Source organism: Accipiter gentilis, chromosome 1 (assembly GCF_929443795.1).
Source record: "Accipiter gentilis chromosome 1, bAccGen1.1, whole genome shotgun sequence".
Classification (NCBI taxonomy): Eukaryota; Metazoa; Chordata; class Aves; order Accipitriformes; family Accipitridae; genus Astur; species Astur gentilis.
Genome location: NC_064880.1, coordinates 22499373 through 22526810, shown reverse-complemented (window position 1 = coordinate 22526810; position 27438 = coordinate 22499373). Strand labels below are relative to the sequence as shown.

Sequence of the window (27438 nt, the reverse complement as noted above, 5' to 3'; positions counted from 1 at the left end):
AGGTGGCTGTCAGTAGTATGCTACCTAGCAGATATTTTTTGTAAAATAATGATGCTTAGTCTGTCCTTCAAGGTAAAGGTGACACCTTTAGGAATGAATGAAAAATTAACTGCTTTTCACAGGAAAATCATGATATGGAGAGAGCATTTTGAAAATGGATGTTTGGAAATGTTTCCATTGTTATGTGATTTTGTTGCTGAAAACTATGTGTGTGTGTCCCTGAAAACTCTGATAACGGTACACTTAAAAAACTTGGAAACAGAATTTTCCAACCTGTTTAAAAAAATCTTACAAAATGTTTCAGTGGGTTTTGAATGCATTTGTTAAAAATGCAAGACCCTCTGGTTAGTTTGCAACCACAACTGAGTGACAGTCAGGGAAAATGGAAATTTACTAGATGAATTTCAACAAAACCCTTTGCATAATTGGTGGATGGGATCATTATTTATAAAGTGCAGCCAATGATGCAATTCTTCCATTTGGATCTATGTATTTTTGAGAGTTTTTTTCAGCTGACAGCCATTAAAAAGAAGTACTGAAATAAATAGTAGAAATATAGAACAAGACCTTTGAATCTCTGAATCTCAAAGTATTAAATCGAGGTTAATGAAGCATATTCAATCACATTTCTGTCACTAAAAATATTATTAATAATAATATTAGTGAAAGCAAAAAGGGTTCTGTAAAATTAATAAAATGATTTAAAATATTGTTTATTTAATCTTCATTTAATCTTTTTTAATTTCTATTTTTGTGCATGTTTTATCGTGTACATAATATGTTAGTACAGTAATATGTATAATCTATAAATAAATATATATTGGGGGTGGGTGCATGCTTGAAAATTTCTTGCTGATAAAGATGTGTGATCAAGAAAGTTTGGAGTCTACTGCTGTATGGGAGTATGCTAGCAAGCAGTGTGGCTGGCTGGAATGCTGATTGAGCCTGTTGGTAATATAGGTATTGCCTGGAAGTTTTTTCACTGATTTTCAGGAAGCAATGCGTTCATATAATAATGGCTTGAATAAGTGCATGGTTTTATTTCTATCCCCATCTAACTAGTGTAAGCAGATAACAAGTAATTCCTGTAGTGTGGGCAACATGCCAGTAGAATTAAATTTAGACTGCATGTTCTTCAGGCTTCTGAACAGATAGTGTAGTCAAACAGTGAATATCTCTTGGTTCTCCTGAATTAAATTCAAGCAATCTAATTAGATGTGGAAGACTCAATATCCATTCCTAATATCTTAAACTAATCAAACAGCTGAAACCTGAGGTGTAGGGAACTTTAATATATATTTAATTCTTCACAAAAAAACTTTAAAGAGCACTCATTGACAAGTTGTATGAAGTAATTTTGCCTTTGCATCCTTTATTGAATGATCATTTAAAATTTAGCAGATGTAGGGTTTGCAGTTTGGTAACTGTAAAATTCCATCTCCTCTCTTACAAATACTACTTCTGTAATCAAACCCCTGCTGTTTCTTTGATATATTCAGGCTCCAGCTCAGGAAAGCACTTGTATTCACACTTGAAAGGTAACATGTCCTAGTCTCTTGCTGTTCAGCAAAGATCTGATGTATGTGCCCAACATTAAATGTGGGGCATATAGATGTATGCTTAAAATAAATTGGGTGCCTGAATAGTTGGCTGAATTTGGGTCTGAGTGATTTGAACTTTTGCTATGGTGAAGTTTAACGTAGGACATAACTGGAGTAATTTTTTTCAAGTAAAAAGTAAAATGTTTAGAAATTGAACTATGTGCTATCTGAGAATATGGTGCCTTTTAAAATGCATACATGTTATGCTATAATTTTGTGTTGGAGAATAAACAAATAGCACGTAATCATAGGTAGCATGTAGTATTATACCAGCATCAAAATCCTCCTAATAGTTCTTCCATTTCATTGCTGAAAGATATATCAGTCTTTGTTTGGGGTATTCTTTTAATAGCCAAATAATCTCTAGACCCATAGCAATGAGTATATTCTGAAGCATAGAAACTGCTGTTAAAAGAGCAGAAGCATAGGTTTACTGGACAATTTATCCCTACCTAAAAATGTTTCCAGTGATACCACTTGTGTCGTCATATTAAATTTTTCTATATCTTCAGTTGATGGATATTAAGTAATATTTACATATACTGGTATACTATTGATCTGTCTAATTGGTCAACATTTTTACTAATACAGTTCTTTTCTTAAGATGCTTTCTGAGTGCTTCGTTATGAATTATCGTTCAAACTAGGCTGTGTTGCTGTTCTGTTAGGATTACCATACAGAATTCTACATGTATTAATGCCATTTACTGCCAGCTCTTTAGATCTGAAAGAACAGCATAATTTTTGTTTTAATCATAATGAGCAGTACAGTGGGTGTCTATACTTCTTATATTCTTACTGCTAGAGAAGACCTAATCTTACATTGATCCATCCAGTGTTTTCCGTTCTGAAGTGTGTCTTTCTTTTCTCTTGTAGTTATTTTACTAATTTTCCCTCGGTAGAACCATGCTTTCTTTCCCAAATGCGCAACACTTACAACAGGCTGTCTGGATTGGCTTCCATTAGTCCAAACCTTTGTGCATGCAGCTTCTCCCATTCTTTTGAATTTTATTCAGTAAAATAGCTAGTAAGGCAGTTGTATTAACAAGTTATATGCTGCAAAAATGGCTAATACCATACCATTCCAAATAAGCACCTTTTCAGACCATGTATTTCTAATTTTATTTAATTTTCCTTATTAAAAAAACCAAAAAACTTTTAGAGTTAAGTATTAACTGCTTCAGGCATTATTTTGGCACTAAATTATATTAAAAATGTCTTCCCTTTTAATTTCTATTCCCCAGGCCTGTATGCACAAAGTGGAAACATGTGACATGCTTGAATTGGAGCAGAAGATAGCAGATGCTGTAAATTGTGTTGCTTTCCTGATAGAATGTGTCAACTTTTCACCAGCAGACATTCGACTGAACAGTAATGTTTTTCAATGGTATGCACGAATGCCAGATATCTTTGAAGAGCACAAAAAGATAATTAAAGAAAAAACAGATCAATTTCAAGATGCTCTTAAGGTTTGTAATGACAATATTTTTAAAATCCTTGAGCTACTATTTTTGAATGGCATATAGAACATGAAATAATGGATGGAATAACCTCTTTTATTTTCCCATATATTTTAAAAAGAAGTTTGAAGTAAATGTTTTTATATTATCCTTGGTATTAACTAATTTTTGTCTGCTTTCCACTCATCTGTTTTTCACATAACCATGAGTACTGCAAGACAAGCCATATCTCACATTTTGCACTCTGAAAGCTCTTTGGTTACAGAACTTCCAGCGATGATGAAAATTGTCTTTATGTGAAAAATTAAAATTCAGCTAGATCCTTTAAAGATATGTACATGGCTTGATTTATGCACATGAGCAGTCCCTTTGGAGTCAATGGCAGTATATGAAAATTCTATGATAGCTCAAAAAAAAAATCTGCATTAATTTGTAAGTGTGATTTTGCTGTTAGGGTAATGTCAAATAAGGTAGTTTTATAACGTAAGTGCATCTTGATTCATGTTTGTTTGTTTCTATTTTTTAATAATTTATACTTTATATGTATTTTATCACTGTTAATTTTTTCGTTATATTTACTAGGCTTTTACAGTACAGTTTGTTATATTAATCTCAGTGATGGGGTCTCTCCATAAGGATTGCTAATTACTAGGCTGTAGATCCATTACAATTACTGCCTGTATAGCTGCCTGCTTTGGTTTTCTTGTGCTCCTTAGTCTCATCATCATTTTGTCTTGGATCATGCATATTTTGAGATAGTGAGCTTCTATGTTTATGCAGTACATTCAAAGAAGTAGCTAGTAAGTGTTATTGTGTTTATAAATAAATGTGCAGCATACACTGTTACCTTGAAACATGTTATTGCTTTGTATGGTTTGATGCTTAGTTTCAGACATTGACCACTGCTGAAACTCAATGTGAAATATGTGTCGTGGAGTTGTATATACGAGGAAAAGGCTATCCTTGAACTGTATGGCTTTAAGATGAGACACCTCTGTCTTGTGAAACTGTTTAGCTTTGTCTGTCATTGGATTAATCCTATTATTCTATTTTAATTTGAGAGATGCTAGGCACTTGAATTTAGCTTTCTATTATTAGCCTGTTGACTATGTCCATCACAGAAAGAAGAAATTTTTATGTCCACCTATATCTTATGACATAGAACCCCAAGTCATGTCTGTCAGCCCAATAAGTCATTGCAGGTAACAGTAGGATTCAGGTCAAATTCTGTAATTTGTGTGGAATAAATACTCATGTGCAAATATGTTGCATGTCTTGGATTTTCTGCAAGTATAAAGTGTCCTACTATAGCAAATCAGAATTGTTATTCCTTTTTACAGAAATTTATTGTGATTTTTTTAAATGAGTATATGCTTGCTTGATGTTTAATTAGATACGCTATGAACAATTTGTTGAGGAACTGAAAAGCTACTCTAAGCAGGTTGAAGAACTTAGCACATTTGGAGATATTCAGGAAGTCAACAAGTATTTGAAGAAAGCTCAAGCATTAAATACAAAATTGGATCTTGCTGCTAATAAGGTACAGATTATAGTCTAAACTAGTCTAGTACAATAAATTGTAAATCTTAGTATTTGTGTTATCAGAGTCAACAGTTTGCTTAGTAATGCAGTTACTGAGATGTGACAAAATAATTCTTAATTCAGCTATGAAATGTTTTTATGTGATTTGTGATTTAAACTGCAAATTTACTGAGCACAGTAATTTGTTACTATGTGGTCTTGAGTTAGTGGATTAAGTTTATGTAGTTTTGCATAGAAATTATACTTTTATGTTCTTGGAAGTGCAATTTCTCATGCTTATTATTATCTCCCGTCTGTTAAAGGCTCCATGGTAATGCAAATTATAGAGGAATGCCCAGGTACCATTTTAAACCTCTAACTATATTCCTCTATTGACTACCATGCTGAGCTGTTACTGTTACAGGTGGCTTTAATTGCAGTCAATGGCAGCAATTAAGTAATAGACTGGTTTAGTAACTCAAAACTTAATTTGAAGCTTGTTTAAGACACCAGAAAACCTCCCTAATCCTTGTGGTAAGGACCTGGTATCACAGACAGCTTTGTTTGTATTTCAGACCTCATTTATGTCTCAACAGATTGATCAGTTAAATTCAGAAGAGGAGGCCTTTGGTTGGCCAGTATCTCAGTACCCTCAGCATAAAAACATCCGGAATACTCTTGCTCCGTATCTTCGTCTCTATGATATGACTGTTGAATTCAACAGAAAACACAAAGACTGGACAGAGGGATCATTTCCAGAAGTTAATCCAGACAAAGTAGAGACAGATGTAGGAAACTACTGGCATGGACTGTATAAACTAGAAAAAGCCTTCCACAGTTCTCCAAATGCGTTAGCAATAACAAGACAGGTTAAATCAAAAGTAGAGGAATTCAGATGCCACATTCCTCTAATCCAGGTGATTTGTAATCCTGGTTTGAAAGAAAGGCACTGGGAAGAGATGTCAAAAATTGCAGGTTTACCACTGTCTCCTTCTGAAGACTCAAATGTCTTGTCATACATTAACTTACATCTTGAACCATTCCTAGAAAAGTTTGAGACCATCAGTGAAATAGCTAGCAAAGAACATTCACTTGAGAAAGCTTTAATGAAAATGATTTCTGAATGGGATCAAATGGAGTTCACTCTTCTTGCCTATAGAGAATCAGGAACCTATATTTTGTCATCTGTAGATGATATTCAGATGTTACTGGATGACCACATTGTCAAAACTCAGACTATGAGAGGATCTCCGTTCATTAAGCATTATGAAATGAGAATAAGGTAAATTTTTTTTCTAATAGAAAGTCACAAAGTAACATTACCAAATAAGAAATCTTTTCTGCTTAATTTAAAACATAGGGACTTTAAATGCTTTTGTTTATCCTCCTTCAGCAGTGAATTAATCTAATTTTAAAGGGCTAAAGCTTTTTTCCCATGTTAGCTACAAGCTATTTAATCCCATAAAGCTGATTTTTACCTTTAATTAACAAAGTACTAATGCATTGGAGAGGTTGCTAAGCATTTTTAACAAGCTCTGGTACTTAATGTACTAGATGCATCATAACATTACCTTTGTTTTACCAGATGAAACATACCTGAGATATAGATGGAAAGTTTGTAGACTAGAGAATATAGTCTAAACTTTCTACCTAAATTATAGAGCTACTGAATCTTTTAGCTCTTTAACAACTAAAAATATTAGGGCTTATGTAAGGGAGATGAAGAAAACGAAAACAAGACAAATTTCAGGGATTTGATGAAAGTGTTTTTTTTCCTAATGCAGAAAATTAAATTCTAAAACTTAGCATTGCATGTTAAAAATTCTATACTTCCATCTTTGAGCATAGATTTTAATCTGTTTTTGTCTTTTTCCTCAATAAATACTTGCTTATTAAGTCCCCCAAACATAGCCATATTGTGAAAACCAAAAATCTTTCATCTAAAGTTTGGCTATAATTATCTAGCTATATAGGTACCTCCAAACTCCCATTAACTTGCAAAAATGCTATTTCAGATTTCAGCACATATTCAATAAATACAAATACATATGTACATATACATACATGTACCTTCCAATAAGTATTAATTGTCTAATTACTACTGTACTATAGTATAAGAGTTCATTCCTCAGTAATGTAAAACAGTAGGTTTTGCCTATTTAAAAAGAGGAAGCACACCATGGTAATTTCATCAGTTTTTTGGTGACTGACAGCATTTGTAATAATACAAGGTATTACTATTACTTCAGTCTTTCAGATCTAGGTGATTACACAATTTTTGCTTTCTCAATAACCAGCAAAGCATGTAGAATTCTTGATTGCTGCCAGAGATGATTCCAAATTCTTCATCTTCATTTTTGAGTATTTTTGGTGTAAGAAAATTAACTGACCTGCCTAACTTTCCTCTTGGAAAGCTGCATTTTTCTCTGCCTCTTGGTAGAAGCAAAATCACCAGAGATGAGGTACCCAGTACCTGAGAGATGAAAGAGAGACTTTGGGTAGAGGAGAAGGTACATGCAAGCAAAGCTGTCTGTTTAGAATTTGTGGCAAGTAAATGAGTGAAGGAAGAATTAAAGTAAGTTTTCACATGTATCATTTTACAGAACTCAGTGCAGCCCATATATGAGTGTCCTGTTGAGAAAATTACTGCTATGGTTCATTTATACAATATATTTTAACACCATGCACTTTTTATAATAATATAATAATTCTATCTGTACTGTCCAGTGGTATGAAAGTTGTAAAAAAATAATACTGTTTTTATACAGGAGAGAAGACTATATATACTTGTTATAAGATTATAAATAACATTTTATTTTTATACTTTTTTTTCAAATTGCTTATGTCAGTGAATTAGGAATACTAATGACATTAGAAAACTGATAATATCACATCTGTCTGATATTGGTGAGATAGTAAGAAGTGTCAAATGGTGGTGTTAATAATTTTAAATCTTGAATTTTTGGCTATCAAAAGGGAAGAATGAATAGCTATTGAATTATTGTGTACCCATAGTGGTGTGTTGTAATAATGAAGGACTCTTTAATCCATCAAACAAATGTGTTCAACAATCATTATTTGGAATTTGAGATCAGAAACAAAATGTGACTTAACCATTGGGCTATTTACCATTTGAAATCTTTTAATTAAGACCACATATCTTTTCAGGATAATGTCTGCATATTTTTGGTTTAGTAGTTTAGGTTACTTTCACATCTATCTCTTGCCATCTCAGCTTGTCTATCTTAGCAAACAGTTAGAAGTAGCAGTCTGGGCTTTGGTGTGTGCCAGAAGCCAGATTACATACTCAATTGAAGTGAATTTGTCCACAGATACTATTACATGCTATAGTGTGTGCTACATTTATTCACTGATACTATTAGTCTATTTATTGAATTAACCTAGGTCATGAAACCCTACAGTCAACCTTACAGATGATACAGTTGCAGAAATTAATGTGGACTTTGTTATGCAGGAAATCAGGCTAGGTGAACATGATATTCTGCTGAAATCTTAAAACTTATTCCTGTTGTACTTGCTGCTGAATATGCAAATTGCCAAAAAGACCTTAGCAGTCTGCTGGAAATGTTTTATTGGAAGCATCAATTAATGCATTTGAACTAATGCTATTTTATAGGGAATGGGAAAGCAAGCTGTTGTTAGTACAGGAGATTCTGGATGAGTGGCTGAAGGTTCAGGCTACTTGGCTTTATTTGGAGCCAATTTTTAGTTCTCCTGACATCATGGCTCAGATGCCTGAGGAAAGTAGACGATTCAGTACTGTGGTTAAGACATGGAAAGACTTAATGAAATCAGTTTTTCAGGTAAGTACTGCTGTCTTAAGAATACGGAGTGAATTTGTAGTATGTACCAAAAAAAAAAAAAAAAAAAAATTGCTTCTGATAACACAGTAATCTGTTTTTTGTTTCATCTTGGCCCCCTTTCTCAGATCCTTTAAAAATTATTTTGCAGAACTGTTTCACGTAGAATCATAGAAGCATTGATTGGGAGGGGCCACTAGAGTTCAGTTAGTCTAACTTCCTTCTAAAAGCAGAACTTTTGCCAACACTACATCAGGTCAGCCACAGTTTTGTGTAGCCAAATTTCAAAAATCTCCAAGGACAGACATTTCTTGCAGATCACCTCCAGAAACTTTGGTGCTGTGGTACCTTCCTAGTGAATATTTTTTCCCTAATGTCCACCCTGAACCTCCCAAGCAAAGGTTTGTACCTGTTGCTCCCTGTTACCCAATTATTATTGCTGAGAAGTTGGCTTTGTTTTTTTTTTTCAATTGCCCTTCATGTAGTTGCTGGCTACAGTTAAATTCTACCTTAATTTCCACTTCACCAAGCTGAACAAGTCCAGCTCTCCCAACCTCTTCTCACAGGCCATGTGCTATTCTGGTAAGTAAAATTAAGCAGCATACAAAGCAAGGTAACATAGCAACGATGATCCTGGCACTGTAGGTTAATTGACACGAATCAATGAAATTTTACACTGATTGTTCCTTTTGAAAAATGCTGCTTATTTGCATATTGAATGGTAGAGAAGCCTCTGTAACTTTAAACTGTTTAGATATTTAACTTGCTTCAAAAGTAGTATTCTGATCTACTATGAATCAGTACATAAGGCAGTTGTCAGACATCATCACTGCACGTCTGGTCCAAATGTTACGGTCTTGCTAATCCGCTGCTTATTTGACACTTTCTGGAAGTTAGCACTGTTATTAGGATCAATTAATGAGATTATATGAATGCTCTTTGCATCAGTAGTTAGATGTTTTCAACCTTGGATTGGGTTAGATTGGTTATATTTGCCAGACTAACTGGATGAAGAACACTCCTGCAATCTCTTCTGCTGACTCTGCTGAGAGGGCAATAGCTTCTAGCAAAGAGGTGGTACTAGTAATGGAAGAGGTAACACCTGAAACTGGCACAGCTGATTCTTCAGCAGTTACATGATCAGTGGTCTGAATGCACGCTCTATAAATTCTGTTCCTTGGGGAATAACCAGTTGTGACAGTCTGACAAATTATAGTCAATGTCTCAAACATTCGTTGAAGAACTTTGGTGAAGAAAACGGCCTCTGTGAAAACGCTGGACTTTTGTGAACAGGACAATGTGGCCGAAGGAGAGGGCCCCCCGGAGGGTGGGACCACGCTTCTCCAAAGCCGCAAGTCCTTATCTTAAGTGGCCAGGAGAACGAGCACAGCATATGTGCCTGGAGGAAGAAGGCCCCACGGAAGTTGGGACTGTGCTTCTATCTTAAGCTGTCATGCCAGCAGAAAAAGAGAGGCAACTCTGTAATGACACCCACCCCCCCCGCCCCAAAGCTCACTGACTGATTTTCCAGAGAACCCCGGGAATGGAACTGCGCATGTCGAGACCATCGACTAACACACTATAAAAGAAAGGAGAATGAGTCCTCAGTACGCGCCCTCCGGAACTGGATCTCTACGCTGGCTGGACCAATGCTGGACCCAGGACTGGTGAAACTCTTCTTTCTGTCTGTCTGTCTGTCTGTCTTTTCCACAGTCCCTACACCTCATCCTTTGAAACATAAACCGTTGACCAAGTCTGAAACTAGGAGTGGATCTAGCCGCCCCTGAGTTCCTCTCTAAGAAGGAGTCCAGAAAGCAAGGTCTGCTCTGAACCTTGTGACTCAACAGGAAGGCTCTCCTTCTGATAGATTTCATTTTCCTTTTTCCATTTCGTTTTTCTATACTTCCCTCCTCTTCTCAAGCAGCGGCTTAATGACATAATGCAAGGTTCATAGTGATAAGTTCACGTGTACTTGGGCAAGGTTAGCTAGGTTGAATAAATGTTGATTGTTGTTTGAACTCCCCTGGTGTTGTTTCACCTTAATTCTGACAAAAGAAATCCACAAACCTGAGTTGCTCCAACTTTGGGACGTGACACCAGTTACCTAGTAATTCTTGTAATCCTATTACATAATCCTAATGATTTTAATAAAAATACTGAAAAAGTTCCTTAATATCAATGACATTCCCAGTAGGATGTTGCATTTTTAGTATTTTTTTAACTGGGCTTACTAAACTATTCAACAGGCTTGAGAAGATTTATGAGGTCCACTGTTTTCCAGGGTAGGGACATAAAGTTGCCATTTAAAGGAAAAAAATTAGAAGCTTTGTTTTCATCCGTCTCATGGCTTTGCAGAACTTTCAGAGATCCATTATGTTATTAGGACAAATGCTAAAATCTTCACTCAGTCTAAAAGTTTTTTGGTCTGGGCTCTTTTCAGATTGCAGATATGGTCTTAATGTAGGAATACACAAAGTGTATGCAAAAAGAAGCATGTGCTTCGTTTCCCAGCAATTCAGCTTTATCACTTAAAAATAAAGTTATTTTTTATTATTTTTATTCTTTCTCCTTCCCTTTCTCTCACTCCATTTTGTCCTCTCTCTCTCTTTTTCTCCTTCTGTCTTACCTGCCTGCCCCCCGCTCTCCCTGCTTTGTTCTCTGTTTTTTCTTTCTTCTGATTTAGAAGAAAATCAGGAATTTATCCCATAGAGCTGTGAAATCCATAGTATTCATTTGGTGGAATAAATTGGGTAAAAATAAAAAAGGGGAAGAATTTCAGAATTTTGTTGAGTATTGTATTTCTGAACATTGTGTGCTGAATGATCTGTTTTAATAAAATCTTCTAATTCAGATATTCAGTGCTGATCAAATACAAAGTATTTTTTGAATGTGATATGTGTTATCACTGGTAGAAAAATGAATCGTCTTTTATTTGTCCAGGAGAGTGTAAACGTCAGAATAGAAATTTAACAATCTTAAGTTAGTTTTGGCTAAAGAAGTAGGCATTATTTTCCAGAAGATGGCACTCTGTTTCCACAAATGCAGTGTTTGAGTTTTATGGCTTAAAAGAATGCTCTTCCCCGATCTATACAATGGTCTTTCTTAAAGCATAAAGCTAACTTGAGTCTGTTTGTGCTCTTTTGCATTTTATATGCCATTGTGTTATAAAATTGTTTTGTATTATAAAATTCCTTTATTTGCTTAGATTTTAGCCACAAATTTGTATAATCATATATTATTCCTTCTTTTTAAATATCTAATTTAAGCAATACACATTAATGAGTGTTAAATTACTTAGTGGGTTAATTTCCATTTCCCATAAATTTTAAAAAAATCTAGGATATGGAAGCTTTTCTGTCTTTATGGGGAAGAAAGCACACACAAAAAAAAAAGGCAAGGAAAAAACCTCTAGTCTGCAACTCGTGATATGTTAAAAATTATATTTAGAAACTAGAGTTAGTGATGGTCTTTTAACAGGGTACTCACGCTATTTTTATACACTTGATTTATACTATTTTCGTGATACATTTTTTTCCCCCTAATTGACAGTGACAGTGTCGCTGACAAAATAAGTTACGCTGATGTTTTGAATGACTGAGAATGATGGCTTTGCCTTTTTTTTTCTTCATGCCTTAGCAGAACTGTAAATAGGAAATCTATGTTGAAACATAAATCATCTTTTTTCCTGACTTCTTCTCATATGAAAGAAAAAACAAGCAGGAAGAATCCCATTTACAAAACCAGTAACACAGCTTTGATTTGCTTTACCAGTTGCACTTTGTTTGCTGATGATAAATATGCTAAGAAAGGGAACAAAACCTCTTTCTGTTGACAACATGTAGTTATACGGTTGTTTGTGCATTAAAAACTGTTTTATAAAACCAATTATGAACTATGTTTGTATGCTGACAGCTTAATTGTCAATGTATAGATGAAAAGTATATGTAGTTACTGAGTTTGGTATGATGCAAGAGGCAGTGACAGAAAGTAAATGTATTTCATGTACAAAGGAACACTATGATTATTGTATTAGGGAGGTGCACCCCCATGAAGATCAATTAGATGAACATACAATTCTGTTTTGGTTTGGGGTTTTTTTTCAGTAGATTGCAAGTATGTGTGTAACATGAGCAGGGAATTGAACCAAAGCTGAATGCACATTGCAAATACTTTCAAAACTTTTTAAGTTTTTGAACTGAAACTGAACTTGGATTTTATTATTAAATTCTCCAAACTGAAGCTGAACAGCAGTCAAGTTACTAGGTCAAATTTGCATTGTCACCCTGTGAGGAGTTTGTTTCTTACAGATGCTTTTTGCACATTCTGGGGTTTGCACAGCAGTCTAGCCTCTCTCTCCTCATCTGTCCCTTGCAACATGAGTCACCCATGCTTCTGCTCTGTGAGACTGTGTTGTTCTGCAAGCCCTATCAGGGACTTCTCTGAGTGGAACATTCTGTATTTGTAATGGCTCTGACAAAACCATTCCTAGTGGAAATAGTCTGGGTACATCTTTGATTTCTGCTGTCCATTGGAGTAATTTTTGTTGTTGCTGTCAGCAGTTCTAACAAGCCCTCAGTAGATTGACTAGTCTGAAATTCTTCCTACCTATCTGTTTGGTGTTTCTTATGGTTGGATGTGCCTGTGTCTTTTTTTTTTTTAATTTTAATCCTGGATATGTGCTCTATGCTGTGTACTTATAGGTGCAGACTCACTGGGCAGAGGGGACCTAAGGGCTGACTAGCGTTTCTAGTTAGCTCTGTTTCCATCTTATCTGTGGTCATTTTGGCCCCATTCAAATTTCAGGGAAATTCAGTCTGATTTAGGTGGTAAAGGAGAAGCTATGGCAGAAGCTGTGTTCCCAGACTTGGGAAGTGGAGCAGGGGCTTGGGATTAATTACTCTCCATTTCCTTGCCAGGACTTTGTCATTATAGAACATTATGTATTGCAACATGAGTGGGTTTGAATCAGTTTACAGTTGGCAAGTCAGTTAATGTACTGGTATGGGCCTGAACTAGAATAAAATCAGTCACAGATGAACCCAAGCCCATATAGGAACTGAGTAGAAGCATTTGCTTGGTTTGACTTCCTCAGTCATAAATCTGCATAATTTCCTACTTTTCAACGTGTGTCTCGTTTTGCTCCCCAAACCCCATACTTGGTGAGCACAATTGAAAAAATGTAATGATGATTAGGCTATAAATTGGCCATAAGGTATATTAAATGCTAGAACCTGATGTTCTGACAACTGTATTTCTTTAAAGCTTCTTAGCTTGGCAACCTTTTAGGTCTTTTGAAAAATCTTTTTTGTATTTGTATTAATTGAGACAACTTTCAGTTTATGCAGTAGCTTTTCTAATGATTTACATTCATTTAATTTGAGAGGTTAATTTGGAAAACACTAGAAAGAATTTGGAAAGCACTATATGTCTTATATATTTTGTCATCTACACAATGTATAAATATAAGAAACACAGTGTTTATCCAATAGTGTATCTTGACAGGTGTTATTCAGGTGCTATTGTAAAAATAAATAAAAATATAATTTTTTATATTCTTAAAGCGAGTATAACTTTTCAGATTTTGCTAGCAAAAATCTTTAAGCATGTATTTAGCTGGTAAACATATTAGGACCAGAGAACAGCTTTGTTTAGATCACATTACTAGTTAGTGTTAGTGCTGAAGTGTCAGTACAACTTTGCCACCTCAATACTTATCCTGTGTATATATTTATATATTTTATATGGAAGGAAAATCCTTTTTTTTGCATTGAAGTATGGTAGATGATTACCACTTAAAATGTGTGACTGCATTGTTGTCATAAAAGTACACTGTTGAAAATCCATCAAAATTTTTTTATTGTTCGTGTTGCTTAATTACATAAGCCAATTGAATAGCCAGTGTAAATTGATGTTGCTCCAACAGAATGATGGGAGTTGTGCTGATTGATGAATTGATCCTGTTTTGAAAAATTTACTGTACTACCAACAGTCTAACTACTTTTCCAGTGAACCCTGGCAAGGAAGAAGGTTAATAAAGTGTAAACCTGACAATGGTTTGAGTAAAGCACAATTTGAAATAAAGATTCATTTTTGCTTAAGACTTCCTGCAGTGCTGTGTGGTGATTTACTTGAGAAGGCATTAACATTTTTATCTGGAACAATTTCTTTTCCAGGACAAACACGTGCTGACAGTAGTAATAATAGACAAGATGTTGGAAAAACTGAGGAAGTGCAATGAATTTCTGGAGCTAATTCTCAAAGGACTTAATGAATATCTAGAGAAGAAGCGCCTGTTTTTCCCCAGATTCTTTTTTTTATCTAATGATGAACTCCTTGAGATTCTTTCAGAGACTAAAGATCCTACTCGGTATGGTAATATTTAATAGGTGAATTTGTGACTCACAGTGCATACAGATAGTTTTGCCATATTGTTTCCCTGAGCCCAGAACTCTCTTTTTTTCTCACTGATAGTTATGGTATTAAGTATCTACTTGGTTAGATTTTATGACAGGTGAATGCAGAGTAATTTTTAATAGGAGTAATTAAATTCAGTTCTGTTTTCTAAACTAGTAACCCTTTCATACACTGGTTTTCAGAAGAATCAGAAGTCCATATAGTAATTCATGGTGAAATTAACATGCCTGATTTTTCCCAGTAGGAAATTGATGGAACCTGTATATTGCTGACTTGAGTTTTATCTTTTTAGGGGCAGTCATAATTAACGTATTTCAGAAGTTTTTTGCCATGTTTTAACACTCTCTTTGGTTTCTACTCCCCAACCTCATTCAGGATTAAACTGCAAAAAGTATAACTCGGTATATACTGAGTTGAATTAACTCTACAGAGATTCCTGCAGAAGCTATCTTGTCAAGCAATATAGCCTTTGCTATAAGCAGAGGAACTGGGTTTTGATTCCCAATAGGCAGACTTGACAGCGTGCAGTGAGTGCAGTGCAAGGTCATGCAAAATAAGAATGAAAATGAGAAATAAAATGCCAGCTCAGTCACAGAGAAATATTCATACAGTGCAATGAACAGGGCAAGAGATATTGTGAGAAAAAAAATCTTAAAGTTTATTTTTATTTTTTTTATTACAAGTGTTAAGGTTGTACTTGATTGCTTTACTCGAATTCCTTAATATTTACTATAGTTTGCTGGGAAGATATAAATAATGGAATTTTATGTCCTGTAGGTGGATTAGCAGTTAAAAAAAAGAATACTTGTTTATCCTTACTAGTTTATGTGTTACAGAAACTATAAGTAATATTTTACATCTTTAAACTGATCTTCAAAAAATATTGTGGTATGCATCTTGCAAGGGGTGGTTACATAAGAATTATTGTTGAGGGTAACCTTTTTTTTTTTTAACAACTTTAAATGATTTTTAAGTAAATTGTTCAGATTTTATTTTTTTTTAATTGGATCTTCTTTGGTAGTATTGGCAAGAAAAAGATATCAGAAGCTGTTTAATACTAGTTTTGTTTTCTAGAGTACAACCTCACTTGAAAAAGTGTTTTGAAGGAATTGCAAGAGTGGAATTTACTGATGTATTAGATATTACGCACATTAAAAGTAGTGAAGGAGAGACTGTGCAACTCATAGAGACAATCTCAACATCAGAAGCTAGAGGTCAAGTTGAAAAATGGCTAGTTGAACTGGAGGCAGCTATGCTGAAGTCTGTCCACAAGGTAATGAGTCCTAACCTCTTATTTTCCAGCCTAATGTCATTCAGCATTGATTTCTTCAGTAAACATTAACATTTACTGGAATCACTTTTTATTCTTTGCACCTAGCATGAACATTAAAACAATGAATTCAGTCTTTAAAGGTTATAATTTTTTTTTTTTTTTTTTTTTAGTTCTGGTGTTGATTTCTGGTTGTAAAATTCTCTAAAATTCTTTAAAATTCAATAGTAGAGTCAAAACCGGTTGTGCTAAGGATTCTTTTGCCAGAGATTGTTCTGCACTTGATGTGGTATTAAGGGACAAGACTAAACTGCAAGATTGTCTGTGTTTGGGTTTTTTTTCTTTTTTTTTTTTTTTTGTCTGTTCCTCTTAATTATGACTATTTTAATCAAGACCCTTAACTCTTTTCAGATTGTATTATTCTAGTCTTTACAGTGTCTCATCGTGTTGTATATTTAATCATGTCTGTCTTCTTTTCTGTGGTCCTTTTCAATGTCAATTAAGGTAATTAAATGTACACACACTTTCCCTGACACTGTCTTACAGTATAACAGTTTAATTATTGTTGTGGCATAGCAGTACAGAAGAAAGTGAAACTGAGCTGCATGAATAAGAAATGGTTAAGCATCATTTGTCTGCATTTAGCCTTGAACACAGAACTTTTATAATGATCTAAACCAGATAACATTTACATAGTTTTAATGTCAGTACAGACACATTTTTCCCCTCATAGATTTTTATTTTATTTTATTTTATTGGTGCGATTGTGTATAGAGATTGTTAAAAGCAAAAATGCTTGGAACTGCAAAACAAATGGCAGATTTTCACTCCGGTAGTTTACACTGTTTGTCTGAGGAGTTTGTTGATATAAGACTTTATTCTTGCTTGAGTTTTGTTAATGGCAGGAAAATAACCTCTTGGTGTAGACTGGAAGTTTTTTTTGCAGTGCAAGTTTTGGTTTCATTGGGATTATCCTTGAGTGGCGCTAGTTAATCATTCTACTATTAGAAAATACACTTAAAGTTAGATATAAGTTTAAATAATATGATCTACAAAATTAAAAGCTCTGGGTTTTTACTAGAATGAATACGTGAAATAACTTTCAGTCTGGGATATTACTTCTAACTAAATTGTATTTGTACTTGTTTTCTGGTTTCATTGTAGATGGAGCTAGAAAATTTTAAGTATCTGATAGCAAGAATAATTTCAGAATGCGTTGTGAAATCAGTTCTCAGAAATTTTGTGTGATCACTTCCTTCATGTTATGAGATTTTGGGTTTTTTTGAGCTTTGTTGAGAGATTGGCTTGCAAGATGTCAGTATTAAAGAGTTAAATTTGAGGCTGAATCTATACCCTGATTATTTTTTATTGTCAGTAAAACAATCTAACCTAAATCAATTCTAAAGCTGAACATTACCTGTTTTCTCATGTAGTTACATTGTGCTTTTCCCTGCCCAGGTCATTGGGGATGCACTTGAAGCTTATCCAAAAACTCCACGTGTTAATTGGGTAAGAGAGTGGCCTGGACAAACAGTTCTTTGTGTATCCCAAACTTTCTGGACAATGCAAGTACAGATGTCTATTAGGAATGGCCAAAAGGTAAGGATATTTTAAATTTAAAAGTATTCATTAAAGTTTAGTGCTTTTTATGAAGATGGGCTAGGACTAGCATTAGAAGTTGTATACTATCCTCACCCTTGTCAAATAGTGAATATGTATGCCTGACTGGTACAAAATTTATAATATATTAGCTAATGCTAGTGGGAATAAAGGTACTTAAGGAACCGAATTAAGATTCAGGATATGTGTTCTGTAGAACCTTTCTTCTGTTTATCACTAAGGCTTAATGCTCTCACCTGTTGTATTTGGAAATGTTCCAGAATTGCCACCATCAGATAAGCCAACTAGATTTTCATTCTGTGGCGTTTGGACAGAAAGAAACATCAAGTTTTCACAGTTATACATAAAGTTATAACTTCATGATACTCTCTTCTTTTAATTCCTTTTTTTTTGCAATGATGTGTATATTCGGATTCTCCCTGTTCATATATAGCTGAGCTGTACCACAAACATAAAGTTAAATCTCATCTTTAATCCATATATGGAGTAGTATTTTAAAGGCTATATAATATTTTCTGCTTATTCACAAGCTGAAGCAATGGCTCCTGGTAATAGTGGCTTTTTTGAGCAGCTGCATTCTGACATGCAAGGAAAAGACGCTTCTGAGTGTCTTGGAAGAGGGAATTAAAGGAAGAAGAGGACATTATCTGCTAATACAAGGACTAAATCTTGCAACATACCTGAAGATTTGAAAAAAGATTTGAAAATATTTTCTTTTCCCAGTAATAAAGGAGAACCTCAGTTTCCTGGGCAAAGAAATAAGGCTTCTACATACTGCACCGTTTATCCTCAGTTGGTGAAAGACTTTCAGGAAGCAGAGACAGGAATTCTAATTTTAGAGATTTTAGATTAAAAAAAAATAAAAATTAAAGCCAGTCTCACATTAGTGAGTCTGTAGTTAATGTTGTTAGTGAATAAAAGAGGAAGTTAAGCAAGGCTGAAATTAATTTGCTTTTGGGAGTGTTTGTTACAGAATTCTGAGTGTAGACAAAAGCTCTTGTGCTGGTCTGTATCAAGCCTTTTCTGTACGTGGGCATGCAGGGAAACATGTCCTTCCTGTAGCTTTCACTCAAATTCTGTTTTAGTGGGAATTCTGCTCGTCTGGCTTCAGCCCAAGAATCTTCGTTCTGCTGTGGAAAGGGGCAGTAGTGAAGTGGTAGAGAGTCATTTGAATCTCCTGACAATCTGTCACAAATCTGTGGCAGGGAGAACTCTGTCTTACAGCCTTCAATATTCTTTCTCTTTTCCATTCCTATGTTGTATACTAAAGCATAAGAAACATGACAGACAATCAGTGACCATGTGAGAGGCCAAAACCACTGTATTCTGCCTGAAGCACTTCAGTGTTTTCTGGGACAGGATGCCAATATCATTTAAGTCACTCAATATTAAATATGTGTTCTCACACACATGCTCCCTTTCAAACATTCTTGAGTTGTTTCCAACAAGTAATTGTTGTATATAAATCAAAGGTGTAAATTTCTTTGTATTATTAATGAACTAAGATGCTGTATAAACAGAGGGGTTTCATAGATTTTGAGAGCATTGTCTTGTGGACTGTGTGCATTCTCAGTGATATACAGTCATATGGTCAGAGGATAGCACCAAGGAATGCTGCTGATATGGAAGTTAAGGACATGTTCTGTGCCTCAACTCATATCTCATGTTTGCTGAGGAACGCTTAGTGGTAAGCAAGTGGGTTATTTTCCCTGACTTGAGTGAGGCATTTCAGATTTTGTCCTGGTCAGAACTTCTAATGCAAACTCTAGAAATTGAACTGCTTTTGAACTCTCTTTACTGCTTTATTCTCATAAATAAAAAGTGCTTAGTCATACTAAGCAGATGATTATCCAAACTTGATGTATGGAAAATAACTAGCTGAGATGAGAGATCTCAAAATCATCATTATCTATTGAGGGTTACAAGTGCCAGTGTGTTTGGAGGGGAACAGCAAGCTAGCAGGAAGAAAAATCTAGAACAGGCCTAGGTAAGTTTTTCTCCAGACAAGTAGAAGCCATTCCTCTATAGAAACATGCTTTGGTGTGAATGTATTGCTAAGGTTAATTCCCACTTTATTATTTCTATTCAGTAAGGTACTTCTTCACATCTAAGTACTGTCATGATACAAGTGCTTTTCTTAATTGGGCCTTTCTTGTTTACCAGCAACTTATTAGCATGAAAGAAACTATCAATTACTGTTTTAAAGAAATTATTAAGCTAACTGAACACAGAGTATAACCAGAAGCCAATAAAATGAAAAATTGTAGAACAATGCATTTTCTTGTTAACTTTTTTGAATTATAGATGTGTTATTGTTTCTAACTGTTGTGGGACGTGGTTCTGTAAAAGTAGAACACCCCCGCCCAAACACAAAACCCCTGTTGAACTACCAGTGAATGAAAGACACTGTTCTATTATTATAGTGAGAAGGGATTTCTTTAATACAGAGAAATAAAAGTAATATAAGAAAAAAATAATCATGCCTTAGACTAGACATCCAACTTCTTAACTTTTAAATTTTTTTTTGCAGGCACTAGAGGATTTTCTGGAGCAGAATAATAGACAGATTGAGGACATTGTCACCTTGGTGAGAGGAAAGCTGTCTAAGCAGAATCGAGTGACTCTAGGAGCACTTGTTGTGCTTGATGTTCATGCTAGGGATGTTCTTGCATCTCTAGTAAGCAAGAAAGTCAAAGATGAGAGTGACTTTGAATGGTTAAGTCAGCTTAGGTACTACTGGGAGGTAAGTGAGACCTCTCAATCCTATTAGAAGGCAATTTCTGTTCACAGTTTTTCAATTTCTGCTTGCTTGCTTACACAGAGAATGGTTACGCTACTATGAGAATTTCTGCAGATAAAATACCTATAACCAATCATTTTATGGATTGCTAGCTAGCATGGCCAGTAGCCAGCTGCAAACAATTTTTAATTAAAATTACTTTTTTCATCACTGCTGAGTCTCAGTACATTTGCTGAATTTGCAGGGGGAGTTACAGACAGAATTTGTTCACTCAGAGACTGTATTTTGGTTTTCTGATTCTGCAGGATAGAGAATGCTATAGGGATGACAATTTTCAGTTAGAGGTTTTAACCTGAATTATTGTCAATATTATTTTATTTGTGCATTGTGTTTATTGGAAAAATAACAATGTTTGTACTGGAGAGTGGTAGGATAATTTTATGTTCTTCAGGAAAAGATTTCCCATAATACAGAACACATTGCATGTGAGATTAAAAAAATTGTATATGTAGGGATCATACGTTGCTGTATCAGAGTAATCCATAACTACAGGTATTGGTCATGATTACTTCTGTTTACCTTTTAGAAGTCCATTAGCTTTCTAAGTAGCTACACAAGACAGTTTTACTCTGCAATATGGTTAGTAGGACCTTTTTTTAGACCATTTTTTTTACATTAACTGTTATCTATTTGTTCAGTACTTTAGTACCTATTAATTGGCAACTTTTTTTTTATTTGAGCCACATTGAAACTGGTATCTCAGAGCAATCAGTAGTCTGCCATGTAGTTTTTTCTAACAGCATGGGGCCTGTTAAGGAGCTTAAGGAATAGTGTTGAGTTGTGGCTGTGGGTTTTTAAAAAATTATTTATTTAATCTATAAAATTACTACCTTGTTTCTTAGGAAGGGCATCTACAAACAAAGATGATCAATGCTGGACTGAGGTATGGATACGAATATCTTGGCAATACCCCTAGGCTGGTTATTACTCCACTTACAGACAGATGCTACAGGTAAAACTGCAAGTTACTAAATGTACTGTATTAGCAAGAATTTATTTAGTTGAGATATTTTAATTAGTCCTGAGAACAGATGATTGCAGAATTGTATTTTTTATGTTCTAATAGGTGTAATTAGAACAGGATATGTTTCTTTTGGTGAAATAGGATTCATCCTGTAAGAATATTTTAATTTAAATTTGTGATAAACTTAATCTTTTGTGGCACTATAATTAGTGATAAATTTCAAGAGGATTTAGATTTAGAAAGTGGAAAATAAGCTATTCTCTATTGTGAACTTCTAGTAAACTTAATACATCACTACCCTTTTGTAAACTACAGCTGGCTAGAAGGAAATAAACTGTACCATCACAGGAAAAATGCAGACATGAAACAAAATGTTTAAAGTTTCTGGTAAACGTTACAGCAGCTGGAAAAATAGCATAGAAATTAATATAATTTTTTTTCCTATTATTTTATTTCCAGAACCCTATTTGGTGCACTACACCTACATCTTGGAGGTGCCCCTGAAGGTCCTGCTGGAACTGGAAAAACAGAAACTACAAAAGATTTAGCAAAGGCTGTAGCTAAACAGTGTGTGGTTTTCAATTGTTCTGATGGATTGGATTACCTTGCATTAGGAAAATTTTTTAAGGTTTGGATAAATCTTGAGGGTCATATTCTCAATCATATTAAGGCTCTTTAATTATTTTGGCACTTGAAGTGGTCTTAAGGTATTGTAAATGTATCTTTCTCCACTTCCAGGCCACTACATAATGCTAGTATTGTGCAGATAGGTCTTACCGTAAGAATCCAATCGAGATATCAAAATTTTTTTATGTGCTTTGAAAATTAAATATACCATAATGATTTTATTTGCTTTAAATAGGCAACATAGATACCATTTTAATAAGTGCATTTTTAATAGCTGATTGCAAATTTTAGGGGACTTGAGGTTTAATCTAAACTCTAAATAAGCTGGTAAAAGTCATTATATTATACAAATGAAGCATATATTCATTTCAATATTAGCCTGAGTAGACAGCTCTTTATTATGAAAATCTATCCTGAATGGACATCTGTGTCTTATAGCTCAGTGTCCTGGTTTGGACTGGAATGATACAAAAATAGAGCAAGTATGCTTTCCTCCCTGGCATTATTCTTACCTTCTGAGTCAGAGGTGGCATTGGAATGAAGTAATTTGTCTTCAAAATTCAACATGATGGAAGTTCACCAAAATATGCTAAATTAAGAGTTTTTATTTAGAATGATGAAAGCAAAATTCTGTGTCTTAAATGGGAATTTTAGAATTACTGTTTACAAAGCATGAGATGCCATTGAAAGACTACCGGTGCTGCAGAGATGGTAGAGTAGCATTTGGGGAGACTATCTCGGAAAAGACCTATGAATTAACCAGAACTGTAGGAAAATTATTCTTTAGTTGCACTTTAAGTAACATGGTATGCCATAAAATGCCATAACCAAATGGTGAATTTTAGTCGTGCAGAAGTCCTTATGTTGCCTTTTGTTACTGTGAACTCTGTCAGCATAGATGCAAAAGAGTAAGTTTTTTGGAGGTTTATTTAGTGCTTCCCCTTTGTCCAGTTGCAAAATACTGACTATAAAGGTAAAACATGCAAAATGTGTGTATTTGGTAGGCACTTTGTATGTGACAGAAGAATTAGGATTTTGGAGTAGGTTGTATAGGTTTATTTTCTTAATTGTTTGGGTTTTTTTAACAAACAAACCTAGTTTTTAAATGTCTGTAATTCTTTTTGAAACAAATTCTATCTGGAGTGATTTTGTTTAGAAGTTAGTGCTCTGGATCATGTCTATAAGTCCTTTCTTTGCACATTAAAAACTTTTTCTTATTGCAGTATTGTTTTGATAAGCATGTCCAAAATAAGTAGTTGCCTATTAATTAGTCACATGTCTGTCCCTTCTAGGGTTTATTGTCTTGTGGGGCATGGGCTTGCTTTGATGAATTCAACAGGATTGATTTGGAAGTACTCTCTGTGGTTGCTCAGCAGATTTTTACTATCCAAAGAGGTAACCTGTTATTTTAATCATATCTTTCACTTACATATGACAACGAATAAAGATGCAACAAAACCTGCCCAGCAATGACATTAGTTTTTATTTCTCCATAGGCATTAATTCAGGATCTAATTTAATAGTATTTGAAGGAACTGAACTGAAACTGAACCCTACATGTGCTGTCTTCATTACCATGAATCCTGGTTATGCTGGGCGTTCAGAGCTTCCCGATAATCTTAAGGTATTATAACACTTATCATTTTATTACTTTTAATAGCTAATACAGAAAGTAAAAAAGAAATCACTTTTTGTCAAATATAGAAATTTTTAAGAGTATTTAGTATTGGTTACCTTCAGTTTTTGATTACACTAGTGTAAAAATTGTCTTCTCTGAGAAGAAAAAGAAAGTGAAAAGGATAATTAGACTGAAAAATAGGAATAAACTAAATTTTAGAATGTCAGGAAGTGGTTGCTTGATTCAAGGTCTGACTGTCAGGATAAAAAAGAGTAAGTTAAAACCCCCCAACTTCATGTGTTTCCTGGCTAAGCACCCAAAAGTTCAAAAACTAAAAGGAACACTTTATAGTGCACAAGCAGTGAATAGTATCTTAATATTGAATAAAACCATAGGTTTTTATTAATTTCTGTTTTTTTCTGATCTTTTGGGTTGATCTGAAGGGACTTGCGGTGTTTTTAATGTAAGAGATATATATTCTGTTTAAGTTTATTATTGAGTGACTGTTACAAGAGTGCTACATCCTCTCTTAATCTTTAAATATATTTGTCCTTTGTCCATGGAAAGAAAAGGAAATCTGAGCAAATATCTTGATAAATTAATAAAAACATGGAAGTGTACAGTCTTTGTAAATATTTCTCAGATCTGTCTGAGAAATTTACTCACTAACACATTGTATGAATATAAGATTCAAAAATACTACTTGTAGAGATGAAAGGATAATTTAAAAAACGTTCAGGTAGAATATGAAACGTAGCAAAAGTTTTGTCTGTTTGAAAGTATTCTGATGCTTGTTTGGTAGAACAATGGTAAAATTGAAGCATAGGTTGCAGCTAAACAATGCTAGTAGGAGTCTGACAGCATCAACTTATTTGTGGTAGTTGTATTGCACTCCCCTATTTCTTCTAGAGCTTGTGGTGTTTTATGTGTTTTTGTTGTTAATCTTGAATGAAGAAGACCTACAACCATGAATTGTCACAATTGAAAATAAAGTATTTGTAAGCATTTATGGAAAGCCATTAAATATATTGTAGTCATAATTGTGATAGTTAAATTTAATTGGCTTTCACTATATTAATGAAATAATGAAAAAAATAGCGGTTTATGTAATTGTAGAAGAAAGTTTTGTATAATAATGTGGTATAATTTTTTCTGACGTGATTTTCCATATATATGTTTAATAGGCTCTCTTTAGAACAGTAGCTATGATGGTTCCTGATTATGCCATGATTGCAGAGATTGTTCTGTATTCTTGTGGTTTTGTTACTGCTCGACCTCTGTCTATAAAAATTGTGGCTACGTATCGTCTGTGTTCAGAGCAGTTGTCTTCTCAGCACCATTATGATTATGGAATGAGAGCTGTGAAGTCAGTACTCACTGCTGCTGGCAATCTGAAGGTAAATGATTTTTGAATTTTCTTTGTCATCCAATAACTTAGTAACATGACTCTTTTGTAACAGAAGGTACACTATTCTACATAATGGCCAGTAGCTGTTCAAAATGTCATCCTGTGATATCTATGAAAATGAAAAGGTTATCTATTAGGGCATAAGCTGGGGAAAGTCAAGAAAAGATAAAGCTACTGGGCCATTCACCAAATGAGTTGTCACTGAATGACGTGCCTATTAAGTGTGCTGATTATCTTTCAAGAATTCTAGTTAAATGCAGGTTTACTGAGTTGTTTGCATGTTGGCCACTGCTTTGTTCTGCTTTTCTGGTCAGGTTCAGACACCTTTGCCATAGTATGTGAATGCTTTCCAGAAACACACTGGCTAATATCTGCCACATGTGACTTTGATCACACTTTTATCTTTAAGAAAAATGGTGTAGGATGTAGTATATTGTTTTGGCTTGCATTGTGGATGAATGCATACATTTTACTAAGCTGTTGTTTTATTAATTCAGTTATTTTTATTTAGGTAGACTGGTATAATTTATAATTCTCTTCCATTTTTTTTTTTCAACCTATAATCCTACTATTACACCCTCCCCCCCCCCCCCCCCAAACTCAAAATCAGTAACTAAGCTATGTATTGTGGCAGAAAAGGCACTTTTTTTAAAAAAAAAAAAAAAAAAAAAAAACACACCAAAAAAACCAAACTGGGAGTGAGATCTACATGCAAGCTTTTAGAATTTCCACTTTGCTGAAGGCAGAAGTTTTACATCAAAGTAGGGAAAATTATCCTTCTTAGGAAGAAAAGGAATACATCTTAGAAAAAAATCAATAGTTTAGGAAAAAATGTCATATCAAATTTATAGTAACACCTATCACTGGGCATAAACTGAAGTGAAATTGGCCTGACTATGGAAACCTAGTGCAAACACCTTGATATGAATGTATAAACATACATCCAGAACATACGTTGTTATCAGTGGGCCTGAACCTGCCAGAATAATTGCATAGAGGCACAACAGGAAATGTTCAGTAAAACAAGCAAGCTTAACACCTGGTATTTGAAACTATAAAAATTAACTAACTCCATTTTTTGTATTTTTTAGTTGAAATATCCATCGGAAGATGAAGAAATTTTGCTCCTTAGATCCATTACAGATGTCAACCTGCCTAAATTCTTGGCACATGATTTACCACTTTTTGAGGTAGAAAACACACAGATTTTTAGTAATGTCAAGAGCTCGCTAAAAATACTAGTTGATAAAAATATTATGTAACAGGTTTGTCAGAGAGATGGACCAAAGACTTTTAAAATCTAACCTGTAATGAGTTTAAAACTTAGTTGTAACTGTTCCTTCTTAGCAAATATAGCGAGCATTTGGGTTTTGATAGTTTAGACCAATGAAAGTTTCTGCCAAGTCTACTGCTTGAAATGGTAACATACTTATTTAATATATCATGTGTTCAAGATTTCAGAGTACCTTATATTCTTAGGAAATTGGTAGGTACTAATAGTGTCCTCTTTATAAGAGAAAATTTGGATTTTCTTTTAAAACATGTGCAAAACAGTAAATAGACTAAGTGGCCTACATTCATTCTTTTCCTGAGCTGATCTCGGTATGGAACTGAGCTGGAGAAAATGAACCGTAACTTACTTCCCCTGATTTACAAGATGCACTAACACAGTGAGTCTGTGTCCTAATATGTGCCATTTGGATTGGACTTCTAACATTACTGCAGGATAGGCTTGTTTAATATACCTGTGATTGAACCAGAAATGCCCAACACAAATATGAGCTGTGAAATTCATTAGGAACAATTAGCAATTGACTTTGGTAGCTGTGAGATTCTGTGTCTTGTTAGAAACAGAAGAAAGGATCTGGGCTGGTTTATATAGATGTTTGGAAACTGTGAAAACATTGTCCTTCATGTGTACCTTTTTAAATATTGGTGGAAAGATTTTATTTGGAAAAAAAAAAAAATATTTCTTCATATACAACCATGGGAATTTGTGTGCAATTATACACTTGCAACATCAAAAACTCTCATGAGTTGTTTTGGAGAGTAATAGGTATATTTTAGTAGTCATATTAGTTGCAATTATATTTTCAGTGAATAATACTTATTTTTGTGTAATTTTATAATGGAATACAATGAGGTAATTTCTATAAGAAAACATCCATGAGGACATGAAAGTAATATGGAAGCTCTTTCCTTCAGGAATTTTAAGAAAAAACCTTAGAAATCTGAAGCACAAAAAAGGTAATTGCCTTGCCCAAAGTTATATGAAAACGTAATGAATTAGAAACTGAACATATGTCTCTGGACAT

General features: G+C 34.3%; 1 protein-coding gene across 1 annotated transcript in view; it reads left to right on the top strand.

Moving 5' to 3' along the window:
• The window catches only part of LOC126053268 (splicing factor 3B subunit 1), a 647576-nt gene that overhangs the window by 539019 nt on the left and 81119 nt on the right, over positions 1-27438 (top strand). The window contains exons 20-29 of the mRNA XM_049790888.1: positions 14619-14769; positions 15891-16089; positions 17545-17685; positions 20237-20449; positions 21349-21458; positions 21930-22098; positions 23390-23492; positions 23594-23721; positions 24900-25112; positions 26215-26313. Coding sequence (XP_049646845.1) covers positions 14619-14769; positions 15891-16089; positions 17545-17685; positions 20237-20449; positions 21349-21458; positions 21930-22098; positions 23390-23492; positions 23594-23721; positions 24900-25112; positions 26215-26313 — 1526 coding nt within the window. The remainder of the gene's footprint in view (positions 1-14618; positions 14770-15890; positions 16090-17544; positions 17686-20236; positions 20450-21348; positions 21459-21929; positions 22099-23389; positions 23493-23593; positions 23722-24899; positions 25113-26214; positions 26314-27438) is intronic.